The 22,369-nt window shown below is 46.4% G+C and overlaps 1 protein-coding gene across 2 annotated transcripts in view; it reads left to right on the forward strand.

Moving 5' to 3' along the window:
* hsd17b3 (hydroxysteroid (17-beta) dehydrogenase 3) overlaps positions 1 to 22,369 on the forward strand; it is a 134,502-nt gene that overhangs the window by 73,377 nt on the left and 38,756 nt on the right. For both annotated transcript variants that reach the window (XM_070860700.1, XM_070860766.1), the window contains exons 4-5: positions 5,046 to 5,153; positions 14,630 to 14,697. In XM_070860700.1, coding sequence (XP_070716801.1) covers positions 5,046 to 5,153; positions 14,630 to 14,697 — 176 coding nt within the window. The remainder of the gene's footprint in view (positions 1 to 5,045; positions 5,154 to 14,629; positions 14,698 to 22,369) is intronic.

A 22,369-nucleotide genomic window follows, 5' to 3' on the forward strand; every position in this document is an offset into this window, starting at 1 on the left:
AAAGTGTTTTGTAAGGGACCAAAGACGATGGCTCTGATTTTTTTTAAAGGGAGCATACAGCTAGTCTGCTGATCTAAATGGCCAGACCCCGTATTCATAATTTCCTTGGTGACCTGGGCAGGGGCAGGAATTTGGTGGCAGGAGGCCACAGACTGGGACCTAGGCAAGTGGCACAGAGGATTCTGGATGCAGGGGGGAAGAGAGTCCAGGGCAAGGGAGGAACCACCTGGCTCATGACTCCGCTCCGCAATCCGGCCACACATGGTCAGCATGTGTACAAGAGCCAGGCTGCCACATACAATATCACAGAGAAGGTCATATGGGTGCTGAAGCAAAGGTTCCAATGCCTGGACTGCTGTGGAGGAGCCCAGCAGTATTCACCAGAGCGGGTGTTCTGATTCGTCATGGTCTGCTGTATCCTCCACAATGTGGCCATCATGAAGGCACAGCCCTTGCCCCCAGGGATATGGCCACCAGCTCCGGAACAGGAGGAAGCGGAATAGAAGATGGCAACCCAGACAGCCCCTTTCTGGCTGTGATAGCTGGGATCAAATCATCCGCCTGCAGTACGATTGAACACAACCCCAATTCCCCTTTCTACTTTTGTCCCACACCTTATCTTTCCTCTGTTGCTGACTATCACAGCATCCTCTTGGCCACAATGCTACAATAGAAGCCACTACAAAACAAACATTCCAGTCAAACTTTATCCAACTATTGATCCAACATTACGTCAAAAAATCAACTAAGCACTCTTGTGAATTCCCTTGGAGTCTGTTTTGTGTGTGCCTTTGCCTATTCTGGTGCTTCTTCGCAGTGCTACCCAAGTGGCAGCAGCATGGTTGGTGGAAGGCTGCTGACTTTCAGTGGGGGAGACTGCAGATGGCCTTGCAGGTTTGGCTTTGGACTGCACCACCTTCGCATGGGTGGGAGCAGTCTGAGCTGGCTGGCTAACGGGCAACAGCAAGGGTACTGGCAGAGGGGCAGTGGTAGGAGGATGCATGCTGTCATCCTGAGAGGGTAGCAGGGTCATCCTCCACAAATTCGTTGCCACTCCCCGGGATAATGCCTCAGTAATCTGATGGAGTACAGACTGCTGGATTGCTGTGACCCCCTGCATGCTGCATTCAACACTGGTAAACCCAGCCACAATGGCAGTCTGTGCTTGCATGACTTCAGTACTCAAATGTTTGGTGGCTTCTACTTGTGCTGCAATGGAAGCTGAGATTTCGACTATCAGATGTGGCATGATGGTTGGGCCCACAAGTATGATAATGGATCTGCCCAGCCCTTTCATGCTGGAAAGGATTTTCTCCAAGCGCTGCCCAAAGCTCTGTGCAAGGTTGGTGTCAGACCTCTCCATGCTCCTTGACATTGCATTCAGGCTTTCTGGCAGGTCTGCCAATGCACAACGCATTTCATTGCGCATTCCCATCAGTTTTGTTTTGTAGGCCACCCCATCAAAGTCTTTATCTGAATCCTGTACAGCAGAACTCATGTGTGACTTTCCCCTATGGGGAGCTGCACCTATGCTACCCTTTCCCCTTGGCTGCAGGCCCCTCATGTCCAGTGTCTCGCCATGTTCAATCTTGCGTCCAACCTATCCTCTAAATTACGCAGAGTGTTAGTAGCTGAGCTGTGGCTGGGAGTGTGAAATCGAGTGATGGTGTTTCTTCTGCACTTTCTTCTCTTGTTCAATCACCGGCTGGGCAGGCTGAATTTCTTGATGTCTGAAATGAGAAAGGCACAAGGGTAAGGCTGTGGTGGTGGGGTGGAGGGTGGAGGATGGGGAAGTGAAAGCTGCATGCTTACATCATGTACAACTTGTAAGTCAGAAGTAATTGTGGATTGTGAGAAGGTGGATAACTTGTGAGGATACCGGCATCTTCTATTCTTTCATCCCTGCCACTGGCCACTGGCTCAGCCATGCCCCTTCCAAGAATGGCCAGCATAGTTTCCTCCAAGGGGGTGAGGTAATGCAGGTGAGCCTATCCCATGCCAGTTAAGGTGTACTAGCGCCATATGCGCCATCTTTTCCTGCAAAAGAAAGGAAATGTGTCTGAGTGTGGTGCAATGTATTTGGGTGATGTGCCTGTCATGGTGGAATAGTTGGCAGTGTGTTCAAGTTGAGATGTGGGTGTGAGGCTTGCAGGTGAGGTAAAACTATGAATGTGAAGTATGAGTCGTATTTGGTAGGTAAGTGGGTGTGGTGCGTTTGAGGCTAGTGATGGGATATGGCATTTGAAGTTGAATTCACTGACCTTGACTATCAGTGTGAGGTCAATAAACTTCTTCCTGCGCTTAGTCCTGGTCCTCGTGGCTTTACAGCTGGCATTGACTATGTCGGCTATCTGCTCCCACTGCAGTCTAGTCTGTTACCTAGAGGGCCTCCTGGACTCCAGTGGCAAGAGAGCCTCTCTCCTGGAGTTGACGTCCTGGGCCAAGGCCACCAGTGCTGCATCCGAGAATTTTGGAGCCTTTTCTTTGGCTTGTTGAGCCATTAATCAGTCGTCTTGTTCATAACATGTTTCAGCATCTGTTGCAGGCAGAGTGGAGATGCAGGCTAGCTTTAATTGGAGCTAGCCTTGCGCAAACTTTGGTCACCTGCTGAGCGTTCAGCCACTTGGTAGCGCTTTCAGTGCTCAGCTGAATGCTACAATCATGTAAAGTAGCAGGCAGCACAAATTTCGCGTGATGCCTGCAGTCCTCTGAATGGGTGCATTCGGGGACACAGAATGTCTAGGTCTGCAAATTGTGAACAAGCAAAGGGATTTGGGTGTCCAGCAACACAGATTTTAAAAAGTATCTATCTCAACGGGATTGGTATACAAAGGAATGCTTCAGTTGTACAGAGCCTTGATCCATCCCCATTTGTGAGTTTTTGCTCCACACCTCGAAGGATGTATTGGTTTGGGAAGGGGTCTAGTACAAATTCACCAGATTACATCAGGTTTTAAAATATTAAATTATGAGGACAGTTTCATAAATTTGGTTTATATTGCTTTGCTCTTTGCAATATACATTAATGATTTAGATGAAGGAATTGAGTGTAATATCTCCAAGTTTGCAGATGACACTAAACTGGGTGGCGGTGTGAGCTGTGAGGAGGACGCTAAGAGGCTGCAGGATGACTTGGACAGGTTAGGTGAGTGGGCAAATGCATGACAGATGCAGTATAATGTGGATAAATGTGAGGTTATCCACTTTGGGGGCAAAAACACAAAGGCAGAATATTATCTGAATGCCAGCAGATTAGGAAAAGTGGAGGTGCAATGAAACTTGGGTGTCATGGTTCATCAGTCACTGAAAGTTGGCATGCAGGTACAGCAGGTGGTAAAGAAGGCAAATGGTATGTTGGCCTTCATAGCTAGGGGATTTGCGTATAGGAGCAGGGAGGTCTTACTGCAGTTGTACAGGGCCTTGGTGAGGCAGCCCCTGGAATACTGTGTTCAGTTTTGGTCTCCTAATCTGAGGAAGGACGTTCTTGCTATTGAGGGAGTGCAGCAAAGGTTCACCAGACTGATTCCGGGATGGCTGGACTGACATATGAGGAGAGACTGGATCAACTGGGCCTTTATACACTGGAGTTTAGAAGGATGAGAGGGGATCTCATAGAAACATATAAGATTCTGATGGGACTGGACAAGTTAGATGCAGGAAGAATGTTCCCGTTGTTGGGGAAGTCCAGAACCAGGGGACACAGTCTTAGGATAAGGGGTAGGCCATTTAGGACTGAGATGAGGAGAAACTTCTTCACACAGAGAGTTGTTAACCTGTGGAATTCCCTGCCGCAGAGAGTTGTTGGATGCCAGTTCATTGAATATATTCAAGAGGGAGTTAGATATGACCCTTATGGCTAAAGAGATCAAGGGATATGGAGAGAAAGCAAGAAGGGGGTACTGAGGGAATGATCAGCCATGATCTTATTGAATGGTGGTGCAGGCTCGAAGGGTCGAATGGCTACTCCTGCACCTATTTTCTATGTTTCTATGTTGAGTGGGATCTAATTGAGGTGGTTACAATGATAAAAGGATTTGATAGAGTAGATTTTTTTTATTCGTTCATGGGATGTGGGTGTTGCGGGCAAGGCCAGCATTTATTGGCCATCCCTAATTGTCTAATTGTCCTTGAGAAGGTGGTGGTGAGCCGCCGACTTGAACCGCTGCAGTCCGTGTGGTGAAGGTACTCCCGCAGTGCTGTTGGGGAGGGAGTTCCAGGATTTTGATCTAGCAACAATGAAGTAGATAGAGAATGTATTTCCTCTGATGTTAGAATCCAGAACAAGGGGCACGAGTGAAATCAAGAAGCACTTTTTACGAAGGATAGTCGAAATGTAGAATGATCTACTCCAAAAAAGCTGTGGATTCTGGGTGAACTGAAATTTTAATTGGGCAAGGGTATCAAAGGATATGGATCAGCAACGGGAGCCTACTTTGAAGTCTAGACAAAGAGTTGCCATTTATATTTGTGCAGGAGGAGCAGAGTATTGGATGATAAGAATGAGCTAGTTGTAAAGAGAAAGAACAGAAATGTATTTGTGAAGGTCAGCCAAAATTAAGGGTAGAAGCTCCAATACAATCAGTATATAAGGGTGGTAATTTTATTTTTCTAAAGGGAGGAAATATTATCATAAATGTGGTTTGCCTTGTATGTGAGTATATATGATGTACAGAATAAAGAAGAAGAATGTACTTGACACTAAGCTGGCAGGAAGCCACATGCAGACCATCAGAAATTGATTGCTACTGCTATCCTGCCGCTGCCCCCACCTCCCCCCCCCCCACTCCCCCCCACTTCACCAGCATGAGGTATTTGAAAATAAATGTTTGTTGTGGCTACTTGCCTATCAGTGGATGCATTGACGGAATGTAAAACATGTTAGAAAATATGAGCTTGGATAATCCTGGAATTTTCAAATTGGGCACATACAGAGGAGTACGATATTTATGATTTTTAGTACAATTTAGTTGAATTCAGAAATGTCTGACCATTAAATTTTATACATATGCAGTATTTTTAAATGTTTTAAAAAAAATATTTGACAGAGCAAGCAACAAGAAGAAAAGTAAAGACAATTCAAGTTAACTTTACTAAAAGGGACATATATCAGCACATTGAGGAAAATCTGAGAGGACTTGAAATTGGGATCCTGGGTAAGTTAAATATTTTGTTCAGTTTGCATAATTCCTTACTTTAAGATTATGGGGGCTGATTCTAGTCTCCACTGTCCTGGACACAAGCAAATAAGTTCAAAATGTTCAAATTCTGACTTGGCACATAGTACCTGCAAAATTGACTTGTATATTGTATGTTCATGTATTGAACCTAGGATGTTACCACAGAGAGATTACAGTTACGAAGAGACACGTAACTCTAACTGTAATACATTTGCTTCATGGGTTCTTGCTTGCGATTTCATATTGCGAATTAGTTGGTTTATTAACTACTTGGGCTTTTTTTCAACAGAGCTAAGAAGGTGAAGGAGTGATTTGATAAGGGCCTTGAAGATTATTAAGAAATAATGATAGGATAAATAGATGGATGGCATGGATTTTGCAGTGAGCAATGAAATGTCGGTGTTCGCCGCTGACCTAAAAAAAAACCTGCCCCAAAAAATCTAGCAATCTATGGCATCAATTTTGCCTTTCCTGATAATTTCATTCTGGCACCAACTCTAGTGGATCTCCAGCATCCAACAACAGTGTACTTAAACAGGCTAAGTAGCCAATCACATTGAGGAATTCTCAGACAGCAAATGCACTGATTATCCTTCACTTTTTAGAAACTTGAGCAAAATAAAGATTGGGACATACACATGGGATTAAGATAGAAGCTGAAACATCAAACTTTAAAAAAAAGTTTACATTAAAAATCTATGGGATTTTTATCATAATGGAAAAATTTGACATTCCACAAATATAAAATTGTTTTTTAGAGCCAGGAAAGGTTGGTCAGCAGTAGTTATGGCTTAGTACGCCATTTAAAATCCACTTATACCTCTTGAGGCCATCTCTGACCACTTCCTTGTATCGCTCTCCACCCACATTCCTGCCCCCAACCCTACTTTCTTCTGTGTCTGTCCCTGGGGAAAAAAACTCTCTCTTAACTCTTACAACTACACTTACAAAATCCCAACTGTCCAGCGTTTGGCTCTCCATTCACCACAACATTCCTGCAGCTACCGATCAGCTCAACCATACCCTCACCACCATCTTTGATTCGCTAATCCCTATTAAAACAGTTACCCTTTCTCACCCTGGTCATTCCCCCGATACAGCCCTCTCCTTCACTCCCTTAAGTCCAAGGGATGCAGACTTGAACAGATATGGCGGACAACTGGTTTAGCCATTCACTGCCAGATCTGGCTGGACTATTGGGTCCTGCTCTCGTCTGCCAAAATCGCTCACTATTCCAGAATCATTCTGGAATGCAAAGATAAATTCCAGCTTCTATTCTTTACTACTAACCGTCTTCTTAAACCCCTCCCCTATCTCCTCCACTCTCACCTCAGACAACAAGTGTGAGAAGCTCATGGACTTCTTTGTCTCTAAGATTGAGACCCATCCATTCAGCTGTCTCTGCCACTTCCCATCCTTCCGATAGCCTACTTCCTCTAAGGTTTACCACCTACCTGAACTCGCATCTTTCTCCAGTTTCTCTCCTATCTTGCCTCATGACCTCTCTGGCTCAATCATGTCCATGAGACCCACTTCCTGCTCCCTCGACTCTATTCCCACCAAACTGCTGACCACCCAATTTCCATTTCTGGTTCCCATGTTAGCTGACATTGTTAATGGTTCTCTATCCTCGGGTACTGTCCCCCTCTCCCTCAAATCTGCCGTCATCACCTCTCTCCTAAAACCAACCTTGACCCCTCCGTCCTTGTAAACTAACACTCCATCTCCAACCTCCCTTTCCTCTCAAGTCCTTGAACATGTTGCCTCCCAAATCTGTGTCCATATTTCCCGCAATTCCACGTTTGAACCCCTCAAGTCTGGTTTCCGCCCTTGCCATAGTACCAAAACGGCTCTCAAGGTCACATATGACATGACATTCTTTGTGACTGTGATAAAGGCAAACTATCCCTTCTTGTCCTTCTTGACTTGTCTGCAGCCTTTGACGTGGTTGACCACTCCATCCTCCTCTGACACCTCTCCATCATCATCCAGCTGGGTGGGACTACACTCACCTGGTTCCATTCTTGTCTAGTTAATTGTAGCCAGAGAATCACCTGCAATGGCTTCTCTTCACACTCCCGCATTGTTACTGTTGTGTATGGAGAGAGAGTCAGACTGAACACTGTGAGCTCAAAGTAAAGTGTGAACTTAGTCTTTTATTGCAGGTCTCCAGAGTGCCTCTCCAACCTGTGAAGCCTCCTTAAATATCTGTGCTCCCAAGGGATTATGGGATCCCTTAGGTCTCCAGAGAATGAGCCCTCTGGTGGCTGTACAGAGTAAATACAAGTATACATATATAACAACACCCCACCCGCCCCAAAGTCAATAGTGTAACTATTTACAATGTGAGTCGATCTGGGGCGCTTCTTGCCCTGGTTGATCGTCTCGGTGTGAAAGCTGGTGTTGTTGGATCATTTGTTGGGCTGCTGTGCAGCTGGCCTTGATGGGCTGCCTGGTGTGTTGGGCCCTGCAGGGCTGCTGTGGATGATGGGTTCTGCTTCGTGGTCAACCGTGGTGCCGGTTGCCACTGGTGTGTATGTTGGGGGATTAAAAAAGGTAGGGTCCAAGGTGGGTTGCTCAGGGTATTCCGTGAATCTGAGTTTGATTTGGTCCAAGTGTTTCCGGTGAATGAGTCCATTTGAAAGTTTGACCCGAAACATCCTGCTCCCTTCTTTGGCCATGACAGTGCCGGGAAGCCACTTGGGACCTTGTCCATAATTTAATACAAATACAGTATCATTGATTTCAATCTCACGTGACACACTTGCGCTATCATGGTATGTACTTTGTTGAAGCCGACTGCTCGCTACCTGTTCATGTAGATCAGGGTGAGCTAACGAGAGCCTTGTCTTAAGTGCTCTTTTCATGAGCAGTTCAGCAGGTGGGATCCCAGTGAGTGAGTGGGGTCTCGTGTGGTAGCTAAGCAGGACTCGGGATAGGCAAGTCTGCAGTGAGCCTTCAGTTACCCTCTTCAAGCCTTGCTTGATGGTTTGCACTGACCATTGGACGCTGGTTTAAACGGGGCAGATGTGACATGTTTGATCCCGTTACGGATCATGAATTCTTTGAACTTGGCACTGGTAAAACATGGCCCATTGTCGCTCACCAGGACATCGGGTAAGCCATGTGTGGCAAACATAGCCCGCAGGCTTTCATAAGTGGCAGCGGATGTGCTAGCCGACATTATCTCACATTCAATCCACTTGGAGTACACGTCTACAACCACAAGGAACATTTTACCCAAGAATGGGCCTGCATAGTCGACGTGTACCCTAGACCACGGTTTGGAGGGCCAAGACCATAAACATAGTTGCGCCTCCCTGGATACATTGCTTAACTGCGAGCATGTATTACAGCTGTGAACGCAGGACTCTAAGTTCGCATCGAAACCGGGCCACCACACGTGGGATCTGGCTATCGCTTTCATCATTACGATGCCTGGGTGGGTACTGTGGAGATCATTGATGAAGGTGTCTCTGCCCTTCTTGGGGACCATTACTCAAATTGCCACACAGAAGGCAGTCTGCCTGTATAGACATTTCATCTATGCACCGCTGGAATGGCTTTATCTCTTCCTGCATTTCCACTGGGACACTGGACCAGCTCCCATGAAGCACACAGTTTTTGACTAGAGATAATAAGGAGTCCTGGCTTGTCTAGGTTTTGATCTGCCAGGCAGTGACGGGTGATTGCTCACTCTCAAATGCTTCCATAACCATGGCTAGATCTGCTGGCTGTGCCATTTCCACCCCCGTGGTGGGCAATGGCAGCATACTGAGAGCATCAACGCAGTTTTCTGTGCCTGGCCTGTGGCGGATGGCGTAGTTGTATGCGGACAATGTGAGCGCCCATCTCTGGATGCGGGCCGATGCATTGGTATTTATCCCTTTACTCTCGGAGAACAGGGATATAAGTGGTTTATGGTCAGTTTCCAATTCGAATTTTAGCCCAAACAGGTATTGATGCATTTTCTTTACCCCATTAACACACGCTAACGCTTCTTTCTCAATGATGCTGTAGGCTCTCTCAGCCTTAGACAGAATCCTAGATGCATAAGCAACCGGTTGCAGTTTCCCGAAATCATTTGCTTGTTGCAATACACACCCGACGCCATATGACAACGCATCACATGCTAGTACCAAACGCTTACATGGATCATACAACACAAGCAATTTGTTTGAGCATAACAATTTTCTCGCTTTTACAAAGGCATTTTCTTGGCTTTTGCCCCAAACCCATTCATCGCCTTTTCATAGTAAGACATGTAGTGATTCTAGCAGTGTGCTGAGACCTGGTAAGAAGTTACCAAAGTAGTTCAGGAGTCCCAGAAACAATCGCAGCTCCGTCACGTTCTGTGGCCTCAGTGCATTTTCGATTGCCTCCGTCTTCGCGTTGGTGGGCCTGATGCCGTCCGCCGCAAGCCTCCTTCCCAGGAACTCCACTTCAGGCGCCAGGAAAACGCACTTCAAGTGTTTTAACCTGAACCCCACACAGTTGAGTCGACTAAGAACCTCCTCCAGGTTCTGCAGATGCTCGATTGTGTTCCGCCCTGTGACCAAGATGTCATCTTGGAAGACCACGGTGTGCGGGACCGACTTTAGTAAACTTTCCATGTTTCTCTGGAATATTGCCGCCGCCGGTTGGATTCCAAATGGGCATCTGTTATAAATAAAAAGACCTTTGTGCTTGTTGATGCAGGTGAGGGCCTTTGATGATTCCTCCAGTTCCTGCGTCATGTAGGCTGAAATCAGATCCAGCTTCGTGAACGTCTTTCTTCCCACCAGTGTTGCAAAGAGGTCGTCGGCCTTTGGTAGTGGTTATTGGTCCTGCAGGGAGAAACGATTGATAGTTACTTTGTAATCGCCACAGATTCTGACAGTGCTGTCTCCCTTGAGGACTGGGACGATAGGACTGGCCCACTCATTGAACTTGATCGGGAAAATGATGCCCTCTCTTTGCAGCCGGTCTAGCTCGATCTCTACCCTTTCTCTCATCATGTACGGTACTGCTCTCGCCTTGTGATGGATGGGTCGCGCCCCCGGAATTAGGTGGATCTGCACTTTTGTTCCTTGGAATTTCCTGATGCCTGGTTCAAACAGCAAAGGAAATTTGTTTAAGACCTGGGCACACGAAGTGTCGTCAGCAGGCGATAGCACTCGGACATCATCCCAGTTCCAGCGTATCTTACCCAGCCAGCTCCTGCCGAGCAGCGTGGGATCATCACCCGGTACCACCCAGAATGGTAGCTTGTTCACCGCTCCATCGTAGGAGACCTTTACGGTAGCACTGCCGATTGCAGGAATCAGTTCTTTCGTGTAAGTTCTTAGTTTCGTGCGAACTGGTATTAAGACTGCCCTTGAGGCATTGTTGCACCACAACCTTTCGAAAGTCTTTTTGCCCATGATGGACTGGCTCACACTCGTGTCCAGCTCCATTTACTCTGGGAGTCCATTTAGTTCAACATTTAGCATTATCGGGGACAATTCGTGGTGAATATGTGCACTCCATGTACCTCTGTCTCCTCGATCTGAGGCTCTGGTTCGTCGTGATCCTCCGTGGATCTGTCCTCCTCTGCAACATGGTGGTTTGCAGGTGTAACAGGCTTTGCAGCTCGCCTGCACACTCGTTGGAGGTGTCCCATTGTTCCACAGCCCTTATAAACATACTCTTTGAATCGACATGAATGGAAACGATGATCACCCCCGCAGCACCAACAAGGTGTTAATGGCATTGCATTCATTACCCTTGATGGTGGCCTCTGAGACATTTGTGGATGTGTAGCTGCAGGTATGTGTGACCTGCCCTGTATGCTTTGTTCACAGTACTTGTCGCAGCACTTGTGTGCTGAGAGATTTGCTTCGTATTGTCACTGGTGGCAATGAATGCTTGGCCTTACTCAAGGTTGGGGTCTCTACAGTCAAATGTTTGCGAGGTATGATTTTGTGGCCAATGCCAAGTATGAAAAAGTCTCTGAGCATGTGCTCCAAATGTCCTTCAAATTCGCAATGTCCTGCAAGGCGTCTTAGCTCGGCGACATAACTCGCCACTTCCTTGCCTTCAGACCTTTCGTAGGAAGTAGAACCGTTATCTCAGAATGCTGTCCTTTGGGTTCAAATGCTCTCGGACCAGTGTGCACAAATCGTCGTACAATTTCTCCGTGGGTTTCGCTGGAGTGAGCAGATTCTTCATGAGGCCATACGTTGGTGCCCCACAGACGGTGAGGAGGATCGCCCTTCGTTTGGCAGCGCTCTCTTCCCCATCTAGCTTGTTGGCCACGAAGTATTGGTCGAGTCGCTCCACAAAAGTTTCCCAATCATCTCCCTCCGTGAATTCTCCAGGATGCCCACTGTTCCCTGCATCTTTGGGTTCGCTATCTGTATCTTGTCGCCAGTTGTTGCGTCTGGAGAAAGAGTCAGACTGAACACTGTGAGCTCAAAGTAAAGTTTGACCTTAGTCTTTTATTGCAGGTCTCCAGAGTACCTCTCCAACCTGGCTGGTTAGCACTACCCATTAGGTCAGTTGCAGTGGTAGCAGCCATGGCCTCAGCTTCATAAAGTAATTGAATTGAGAACTTTATTGAAGATTTGTCATACTGAAAATAAAACTAGCCCTGTCTAATATAGTGCACATCCTCACCAAGCTCATTACAAATGGCAGAGTCATAGTTATTGAATGTTTGTGCCAGAGAATTCCACAATCTAGTCACCCTCAAAGTTTTTTTTAATTTGCTTTAAAGCGACTTTCTTCAATTTGTGCACCTCATTCCCATCCCACTGTGAAGCCTCCTTAAATACCTGTGCTCCCAAGGGATTATGGGATCCTTGGGACTCCAGGGGATGAGCCCTCTGGTGGCTGTACAGGGTAACTACATATATAGTATACATATATAACAGTTATCTCTGGTGTCCCCCAAGGTCCTATTCTTGATTGACCCCCTCCTATTTCTCATCTACATGCTGCCCCTTGTCGACATCATCATCAAAAAACACAGTATCAGTTTCCACATTGACGCTGACAACACCCAGCTCTTTCTCCTCACCACTTCTCTCGACCCCTCCACGGTTTCTAAATTGTCAGACGCCTTGTCCGACATCCAGTTCTGGATGAACAAAACCTTTCTCCAATTAAATATTGGGAAGACCGAAGCCACAAACTCAGATCTCTAGCTACTGACTCCATCTCTCTCCCTAACATTTGTCTGAGGCTGAACCACACTATTTGCAACCTTGGTGTTCTATTTGACCCTGAAGTAAGCTTCCGACTAATATCCGCGGCATAACTAAGACCACCTATTTCCACCTTCGTAACATCAACCGTCTCTGCCCTGGCTTCAGCTCATCCACTGCTGAAACCCTCATCCATGCCTTTGTCACCTCCTAGACTTGACTATTGCAACACACACCTGGCTGGCCTCTCACGTTCTACCCTACGTAAACTTGCGGTCATCTAAAACTCGGCTACCCATGTCCTAACTTGCACAAAGTCCCGTTCACCCATCACCACTGTGCTCGCTGACCTACATTGGCTCCCAGTTAAGCAGTGCCTTGATTTCAAAATTCTCATCCTTGTTTTCATATTCTTCCATGGCCTCGCCCCTCCCTATCTCTGTAATCTCCTCCAGCCCCACAACCGGCCCCAGATATCTGCACTCCTGTAATTTTGCCCTCTTGCGCATCCCTGATTATAAATCGCTCAGCCATTGGTGGCTGTGCCTCCTGTTGCCTAGGTTCTAAGCTCTGGAATTCCCTGCCTAAACCTATCTGCCTCTCCAACTCTCTCTCTTCCCTCATTTAAGACACTCCTTAAAACCTACCTCTTTGACCAAGTTTTTGGTCATCTGTCCTAGTTTCTCCTTATGGCTTGGTGTCAAATTATTTTTGTCTTCTGATTTTCCTGTGAAGTGCTTTGGGACGTTTTACTATGTTAAAGGTGTGGTTGTCATTGTCATGGCCATGTGCGGACACCAGAATTTGCTGTCTGTTTCACGGAGTCATTGCGGTGAACGCTGACTGTTTCGCCATCATTAAAACTGCAAAATCCAGGCCATTGTTTTTAGTAGCTAGTGGGATGGGAATGAGGTGCACAAATTGAAGAAAGTCACTTTAAAGCAAATTTTTAAAAACTTTGAGGGTGACTAGATTGTGAAATTCTCTGGCACAAACATTCAATAACTATGACTCTGCCATTTGTAATGAGCTTGGTGAGGATGTGCACTATATTAGACAGGGCTAGTTATATTTTCAGTATGACAAATCTTCAATAAAGTTCTCAATTCAATTACTTTATGAAGCTGAGGCCATGGCTGCTACCACTGCAACTGATCTAATGGGTAGTGCTAACCAGCCAGCATCGCAACCGCTACCATCTCAGCTGCCAGCTTTGCCAGTAATGAATTTGTGTTCAGCATCTACATTGCTGCCCCTTTCAGAGGTTTTATCAATTATCAGTTGATCTTGACCAAGGTGTGCCCCCCAGGTTGGGCCGGCACGCGGTGTCCTCGGGCTGGCCGTTCCCGCCCCCCCCCCCCAACCCCCCGGTCGGGTCCGAGCGAGGAGCGCGGCAGCTGACTGAGGCGCCGAAGCTGGGCTTGACATGCTGTGTGACGACTCAGCCGCATTCTGTGCATGCGTTGTGCAGAAGCCTACTGCACAGCATTTTGGGCCCAGCTTCAGCACCTCGTTCGGCCGCCGCGCTCCCTGCTTGCTCTCCGCGCCGACCCGGCCAGGGAGGGGGCAGCGGGGGCAGCGGGGAGCGGCCGGGCCCAGGACGCAGCGTGCTGATCCGCCCTCGGAGGGAACACTGGAGGCGGTGGGTGGAGGAGGAGCAGGAGGAGGAGGAGCAGCCAGCCCCAGGATACAACACGGGTCGCGACCCTCCCGCCAGGAATGATGCCGGATTGGAGAGGTACAACTTGTAGCTGGGTTTCGTGCCCTATTATGACTATAACATGAAACTGAATTAAAATTAGTAGATGTAAGCATTATATCTGGAGTGCTTCAGTGATTTTGTTTCTTTTGTTCAGATATCATGTACCATTGAGCTTAATAACTCCTTTAAGTCAGTTCTTGGTGTATCAACAATACTCAATATTTTGACAGGTACTTTTTAAAGTCAATAGAAATGGACAGAAACATATAAGATGGCATTGGGTAACTTTTTTTTTGTAACTTTTTAACAAGAGGAGAATTGATGATGCAGGTATGAAAAAAACAAACCCATAATATAATTAGCTGTGGGCAGCAGGAATGTTTTTGCAATCTTCTGACCAGATGCTCTATTGGTTGGATTGGGATTATAAATTGAATTTGGTTAGTGTGCAAAGCTGTTTTCGCATGATTTGGGCAGGGTTTTTTTATTATTTTGGTACTGAATAGATCAATGCAGTGTATAAACAAAGTTGTATTATCTATTTCTGTATATTGTAAACATAACGACTTTAATTTTTCTTATAGTAAACAATGTTGGAATGATGCCAAACCCAAATCCATGTAGGTTTCTTGAAATGGCCGACATCGATAAGGTACAATGCTTTTTTTAAACGCACAGAATCTGGGTGTTATATTTTGAAACAAACCTTTACTTTTCAGTACACTTACAACATAAACACCATATGTGATTATGGGCTCAGTACTGGGTCCCTTGCTTTTTGTGGTATATATCAACGATTTAGATTTGAATATAGGGAGTATGATTAGGAAGTTTGCAGACGATATTAAAATTGGCTGTGTGGTTGATAATGAAAAGGAAAGTCATAGGCTGCAGGAGGCTATCGATCTACTGGTAAGGTGGGCAGAGCAGTGGCAAATGGAATTTAATTCAGAAAAGTGTGAGATGTTGCACTTTGGGAGGGCTAATAAGGAAAGGGTATACATATTAGGCGGATGGCCACTTAATAGTGTAGATGAACAAAGGGACCTTGGAGTGCTTGTCCACAAATCCCTGAAAGTAGCAGGCCAGGTAGATAAGGTGGTTAAGAAGGCATACGGAATGCTTGCCTTTATTGGCCGAGGCATAGAATAAAAGAACAGGGAGGTTATGCTTAAATTGTATAATACTTTGGTTAGGCCACAGCTGGAATATTGCGTGCAGTTCTGGTCGCCGTATTATAGGAAGGTCGTGATTGCACTAGAGAGAGTGCAGAGGAGATTTACTAGGATGCTGCCTGGAATGGAGAATCTTAGTTATAAGGACAGATTGGATAGGCTGGGTTTGTTCTCATTGAAACAGAGGAGATTGAGATGAGACCTCATTGAGGTGTACAAATTATTGAGGGGCCTGGACATAGTGGATAGTAAGGGTCTATTACGAGGGGGCATAGTTTTAAGATGGTTGGTGGAAGGTTTAGAGGGGATTTGAGGGGGGGCTTCTTTACGCAGAGGGTTGTGGGGATCTGGAACTCACTGCCTAGAAGAGTGGTAGGTGCAGAAACCCTCACCACTTTTAAGAGATGGTTGGATGGGCACTTAAAGTGCAGTAACCTGCAGGGTTACAGACCTAGAGCTGGTAGTTGGGATTAGACTGGATGACCTTTTGTTGGACGGAGCAGATATAATAGTAAGTAGTGCAGGGAATAGAATACAGCCAGGGTGGTCTCCTGGACTAGTTTCGATCGCCTGGATGGGACGGAGAGGAATTTTCCCAGATTTTTTTCTCCCTAAATTGGCCTGGGTCTTTATCTGGTTTTTGCATCTCCCAGGAGATCACATGGCTCCGGTTGGGGTGGAGTGTAGAATGTTTTAGTATAAGGGGTGTCGCAGTTGTGGTGAGGCGGACTGGTTGGGCTGGGTGCTCTTTGCCTTTCCATCATTGTTCATAGATTTATATATAACCTTTAGGGCTGCTGACCAAGGGCCGTGTGGCTCTTTGTTGGTCGGCGCGGACATGATGGGCCAAAATGGCTTCCTTCTGCGCTGTAAATTTCTATGTTTCTATGTTCTATGTGACAATATCATGGCTCAAATAGCAGTAGTGGTTTTGTGACATTGAAGTAATTGTTTTTGTCATTTAGGGGAAACTCTTGCCATCAAATAATTGCTGAAGTATAAAAATCCTGAGGCATGGGAAGGATTCTGTAATGCATTTGCTAATATTTTGACAAAACAGAATTAATTTAGTTTGAGTTTAAAACCTATGCCAAAGATGCTGTTTTTTATAAAGCCATAAATTGTTCTTCTTAACATTTGCACTAGGGGGCTTGCTGCCACTACCTTGAAATCTACTGCCACCTCTCATGGTCCCTGGGGTCAGCTGGAGTTGAGACGAGAGGCAAGGAAATTGGCTGGGTTCTTGGAATCCACCAACATTGATGTGTAGCAGGGCAGTTGAAGGTTGGGTGGCTGACTTCCTTGCTGTGGGGGATGGGTGGGGGAGTTTGAGGGGGAGTTGGAGGAAGATTCTTGACTATGCTGGCAGGGGCTGGGATTTGGTAGTCCTCCCCTACTTCCATTAATTTTTCATTGCCCAAATCCAGTTCTTGTTGCCATAGAACATAAGAACATAAGAATTAGGAACAGGAGTAGGCCATCTAGCCCCTCGAGCCTGCTCCACTATTCAAAAAGATCATGGCTGATTTGGCCGTGGATTCAGCTCCACTTACCTGCCCGCTCCCTTATTGGTTAAAAATCTATCTATCTGTGACTTGAATACATTCAATGAGCTAGCCGCAACTGCTTCCCTGGGTAGAGAATTCCACAGATTCACAACCCTCTGGGAGAAGAAATTCCCTCTCAACTCGGTTCTAAATTGGCTCCCCCGTATTTTGAGGCTGTGCCCCCTAGTTCTAGTCTCCCCGACCAGTGGAAACAACCTCTCTGCCTCTATCTTGTCTATCCCTTTCATTATTTTAAATGTTTCTAGAAGATCACCCCTCATCCTTCTGAACTCCAACGAGTAAAGACCCAGTCTACTCAATCTATCATCATAAGGTAACCCCCTCATCTCCGGAATCAGTCTAGTGAATCGTCTCTGTACCCCCTCCAAAGCTAGTATATCCTTCCTTAAGTAAGGTGACCAAAACTGCACGCAGTACTCCAGGTGCGGCCTCACCAATACCCTATACGGTTGCAGCAGGACCTCCCTGCTTTTGTACTCCATCCCTCTCGCAATGAAAGCCAACATTCCATTCGCCTTCCTGATTACCTGCTGCACCTGCAAACTAACTTTTTGGGATTCATGCACAAGGACCCCCAGGTCCCTCTGCACCGCAGCATGTTGTAATTTCTTCCCATTCAAATAATATTCCCTTTTACTGTTTTTTTCCCCAAGGTGGATGACCTCACACTTTCCGACATTGTATTCCATCTGCCAAACCTTAGCCCATTCGCTTAACCTATCTAAATCTCTTTGCAGTCTCTCTGTGTCCTCTACACAACCCGCTTTCCCACTAATCTTTGTGTCATCTGCAAATTTTGTTACACTACACTCTGTCCCCTCTTCCAGGTCATCTATGTATATTGTAAACAGTTGTGGTCCCAGCACCGATCCCTGTGGCACACCACTAACCACCGATTTCCAACCCGAAAAGGACCCATTTATCCCGACTCTCTGCTTTTTGTTAGCCAGCCGATTCTCTATCCATGCTAATACATTTCCCCTGACTCCGCGTACCTTTATCTTCTGCAATAACCTTTTGTGTGGCACCTTATCGAATGCCTTTTGGAAATCTAAATACACCACATCCATCAGCGCACCTTTATCCACCATGCTCGTTATATCCTCAAAGAATTCCAGTAAATTAGTTAAACATGATTTCCCCTTCATGAATCCATGCTGCGTCTGCTTGATTGCAGTATTCCTATCTAGATGTCCCGCTATTTCTTCCTTAATGATAGTTTCAAGCATTTTCCCCACTACAGATGTTAAACTAACTGGCCTATAGTTACCTGCCTTTTGTCTGCCCCCTTTTTTAAATAGAGGCGTTACATTAGCTGCTTTCCAATCCGCTGGTACTTCCCCAGCGTCCAGAGAATTTTGGTAGATTATAACGAATGCATCTGCTATAACTTCCGCATCTCTTTTAATACCCTGGGATGCATTTCATCAGGACCAGGGGACTTGTCTACCTTGAGTCCCATTAGCCTGTCCAGCACTACCCGCCTAGTGATAGTGATTGTCTCAAGGTCCTCCCTTCCCACATTCCTGTGACCAGCAATTTTTGGCATGTCTTCCACTGTGAAGACCGAAGCAAAATAATTGTTTATGGTCTCAGCCATTTCCACATTTCCCATTATTAAATCCCCCTTCTCATCTTCTAAGGGACCAACATTTACTTTAGTCACTCTTTTCCATTTTATATATCTGTAAAAGCTTTTACTATCTGTTTTTAGGTTTTGTGCAAGTTTACCTTCGTAATCTATCTTTCCTTTCTTTATTGCTTTCTTAGTCATTCTTTGCTGTTGTTTAAAATTTTCCCAATCTTCTAGTTTCCCACTAACCTTGGCCACCTTATACGCATTGTTTTTTAATTTGATACTCTCCTTTATTTCCTTGGTTATCCACGGCTGGTTATCCCTTCTCTTACCGCCCTTTTTCACTGGAATATATTTTTGTTGAGCACTATGAAAGAGCTCCTTAAAAGTCCTCCACTGTTCCTCAATTGTGCCAATGTTTAGTCTGTGTTTCCAGTCGACTTTAGCCAATTCTGTCCTCATCCCACTGTAGTCCCCTTTGTTTAAGCATAGTACGCTCGTTTGAGACACTACTTCCTCACCCTCAATCTGTATTACAAATTCAACCATACTGTGATCACTCATTCCGAGAGGATCTTTTACTTGGAGATCGTTTATTATTCCTGTCTCATTACACAGGACCAGATCTAAGATAGCTTGCTCCCTTGTAGGTTCTGTAACATACTGTTCTAAGAAACAATCCTGTGTGCATTCTATGAATTCCTCCTCCAGGCTACCCCGTGCGATTTGATTTGACCAATCGATATGTAGGTTAAAATCCCCCATGATTACTGCCATTCCTTTTTCACATGCCCCCATTATTCCCTTGATTATTGCCCGCCCCACCGTGAAGTTATTATTTGGGGGCCTATAAACTACGCCCACCAGTGACTTTTTCCCCTTACTATCTCTAATCTCTACCCACAATGATTCAACATTTTGTTCATTAGAGCCAATATCGTCTCTCACATAGAAAGAATGAATATTTGGATGAGAGGGATGCTAATGCCTATGGCACCATAACCCAGCTGGAGTCTGTGGTTTCAGGAGAGGAGGGGAAAAAAATCAACATTATTCAACACAATTTTGAAGTAGATCAATTGGTTGATATGGCTAAAATATTGATTTGCATTGACAGCAAGATATAAATAAGCCCTTTGGGATGTTTGTATACAGCTGTCTATTTGTTTCATTTGCTGCTTACTATCTGGACCCTTGTAAGATTTTATAATTCAGTTGGATTTACTTTAAAGCAATATTCCTTGATAAAACTCTAAGGGGTCGAAATTCGGTATCGTCGATTTTGAGGCAGTCTCACCAGCTGAGACGATTATTTAGTGTCAGGCGTTGGGCACAGCCTCCAAATGCGAAATTTCATTTTGGCGCCTGAAAAGTGGATTGCAGCCTTCAGTCATGGCATTGCTCAGTTACCTGGGGGCGATAAGCGGCGTTGAGTGGACCGTTAAGTGGGGGCCTTAGCATCTGGCTGTTAGGCAACATTTAGAGCTGCGCCACACACATATTGCCGCCACCTGGATTCCATTGAGGGGTTTGATTGTGTGCCTCAACGCCTCGTGGATATATTCACTTCCTATGCACTCAGACAGTGAGCATGGCAGACCTTACAACGGCAGCGTGCTCACAGGTTCACGGACGCCGCCATGGATGCCCTGAAGAGGCGGCAGGAGTTGCTCAGGACAGAGGTTAGGAGGAGACTACAATCACAAACGTACAGAAGGCTATGGAGGGAAATAGCAGAACGAGTGACACGAAGGCCAGGACAGCCACTTAATGCAGAAAAAAGTGGAATGACATGACGCGGCTGGTGAGGGTGAGTATCTTAAATTTTAAATGTCACTGTGCTAAGCTCTGAGCTCAATGTGCATTCTCTGCTCAATGACGTGTTTCAGAATCCATGCTCTATGTGGGTGATGCCAGATGCAAGATTCCCATTTGAAGCCTCACCCACTGCAAGGACCTGCATGTACTGTTAACCTTGCTACCCGGTTCTACAGACCCATCCCTAATGTTAACTCCTCAGTCTTCTTATGCGTCTGGAAGACGGTAGCCTCCTCATTACTGGTCATGGCCCCCTAATTCAAGCATTGCCACAGCAAGTCCAGGCAGCGAATGGAAATTACATCAAGTTGTGAAGACTCTCATTCAGTAATATCTGCTAAACTATGTAAGGCACTTGGGACACAGATAGAAGGGCTGTAACTCAGACGTTCTCTTTAATCTTACAGGCGAAGCTCGCCCATAACCACAGAGAGCAGATGCGGACTGCAGGAGTGAACTCTGAACTCCAGGACCTGACTCTGTTGGAGGAACACGTCTCGGCCCTGATGGGCGTTCAAGTTGGTGCCATGACAGTGGATGAGGCTGAACCCCCCTCGGGGTAGTGACGGTATTTTGAGTTCCTGTGCAGCGTCCGGCAGGCCACTTGGGCCTGATACCACAATCCTTCAACTCTTTCCATGAGACTGGCATTCTCGAATGTCTTCACCGCTGCTGGGCTCCCTCCCCTGCAGGTAACCAGTCTTCTGTGTGATTGTGCTTTCAGATGATCAACAAGACGCACCGGAGCCTTCACGTCAGCCTTCCACTTGTGGAGATGCTGCCTAGAAAGAGGAGGAGGAGGAGGAGGACACCTCATTCGATGTAACGCAGGAGCAAGCGGGACCAGCAGCTTTGTGGACAATAGGGTGGTCGGGAGGTGGAAGTGGGTGATGCTCCAGGACCCAGTGCCTGCAGCTACGCCGCGGGGGAGGGGAAACCCAGGGATCAGCTCCCTGATGATAAGCAGGAACTAGAGATTGTCGTAAGAGAATCCTTGCAGCTGCCCAGCGATCTATTGGGTGCACTAGCAAGGGTGCCACAGAATCTTGATGCACTAGCTGTGACGATGGAGGAGTCCACCTCCACTAATGCTCATGCCTCTCAGCAGCCCACCGAGCCCATCCTTGGTAGATACCAACGGATGTAGGATCTCAGACATGGTGGCACGGGCTATGGCTATGTCCATTGGGCACCAGGCCAATGCTATTGTAGGCCTGCAGACTGTAATGTCGTCCGTGCGTGGAGGCATCAATCAGCTCTGTACTGTGCTGCAGTCGCAGTCAGTCATAATGCAGAGGCAACTTGATTCCACGGACGCACTGACCGTTGCCATCCTGTCTGGGGCCCCATCAGTTGAACGGGGACCTAACCTTGCTGAACCAGGGCAGCAATCTGTACTCACCCAGATTGCTGCAGATGATGAGGTTCTGCCCCGGGGGAGTAGCACCATGTTGGGCCTGTTGGAATGTGATGTCATCTTGTAGGATGATATCATTCTGCCCTTGCCCCTGCCGTTCTCTGCAACCCATCCACAACAGAGTGCTGCCGCCCATGCTGAGGTGAGGCAATCCGCAGCCGGGCCTTCCTGGGCCTGAGCTGGTCGGGGACTTCCTGCTAGGCCATCATGTGTGGCTGTGGCTCCAAGTCTGCAACTGACTGCCAGCCTTGCTGAAGGCTCTGAGACCCCATTGAGGAGGAGCAGTAGGTGAGGGAGAGGAGAGAAGGGAGGGGTGTTAAAGCACTGTACAAGAGCAAATAAAGACTTGTGGGAAGGTGGCCACATATCCTCACCTTATTGAGATCTGAACTTATATAACTAGTTGCAATTGTATATGTAACTAGCACCCAGCAAACATTTACTTGATAGTCAACAGAGATGGCTACTTTGTTGGAAAATGAACTGAGGTCAATAGTTGCACTTGGATGTCATTGAGAATGTTTGAAGTAGTCTTGTGGGTATGATTATTTGTTGGGGATGAAGGCGTTGTCTTGTGCTTGTTTTCAGCACACCATGGTTTATGTGTTAAATAAATAAATGTAGATTCTTCACATTATTGTGCTGCGATTTATATACACGGAGGGTTGCAGGGTGGGGAGCAATGTGTTTAGTAGATGCCGAGGTGTACAGGCTGGCAATTTGGCAGGTCTTGAGCCATTCACTGGAATCGATGCACGATGAGTCTCTGA

The sequence above is a fragment of the Pristiophorus japonicus genome, chromosome 1, assembly GCF_044704955.1.
Source record: "Pristiophorus japonicus isolate sPriJap1 chromosome 1, sPriJap1.hap1, whole genome shotgun sequence".
Lineage (NCBI taxonomy): Eukaryota > Metazoa > Chordata > Chondrichthyes > Pristiophoridae > Pristiophorus > Pristiophorus japonicus.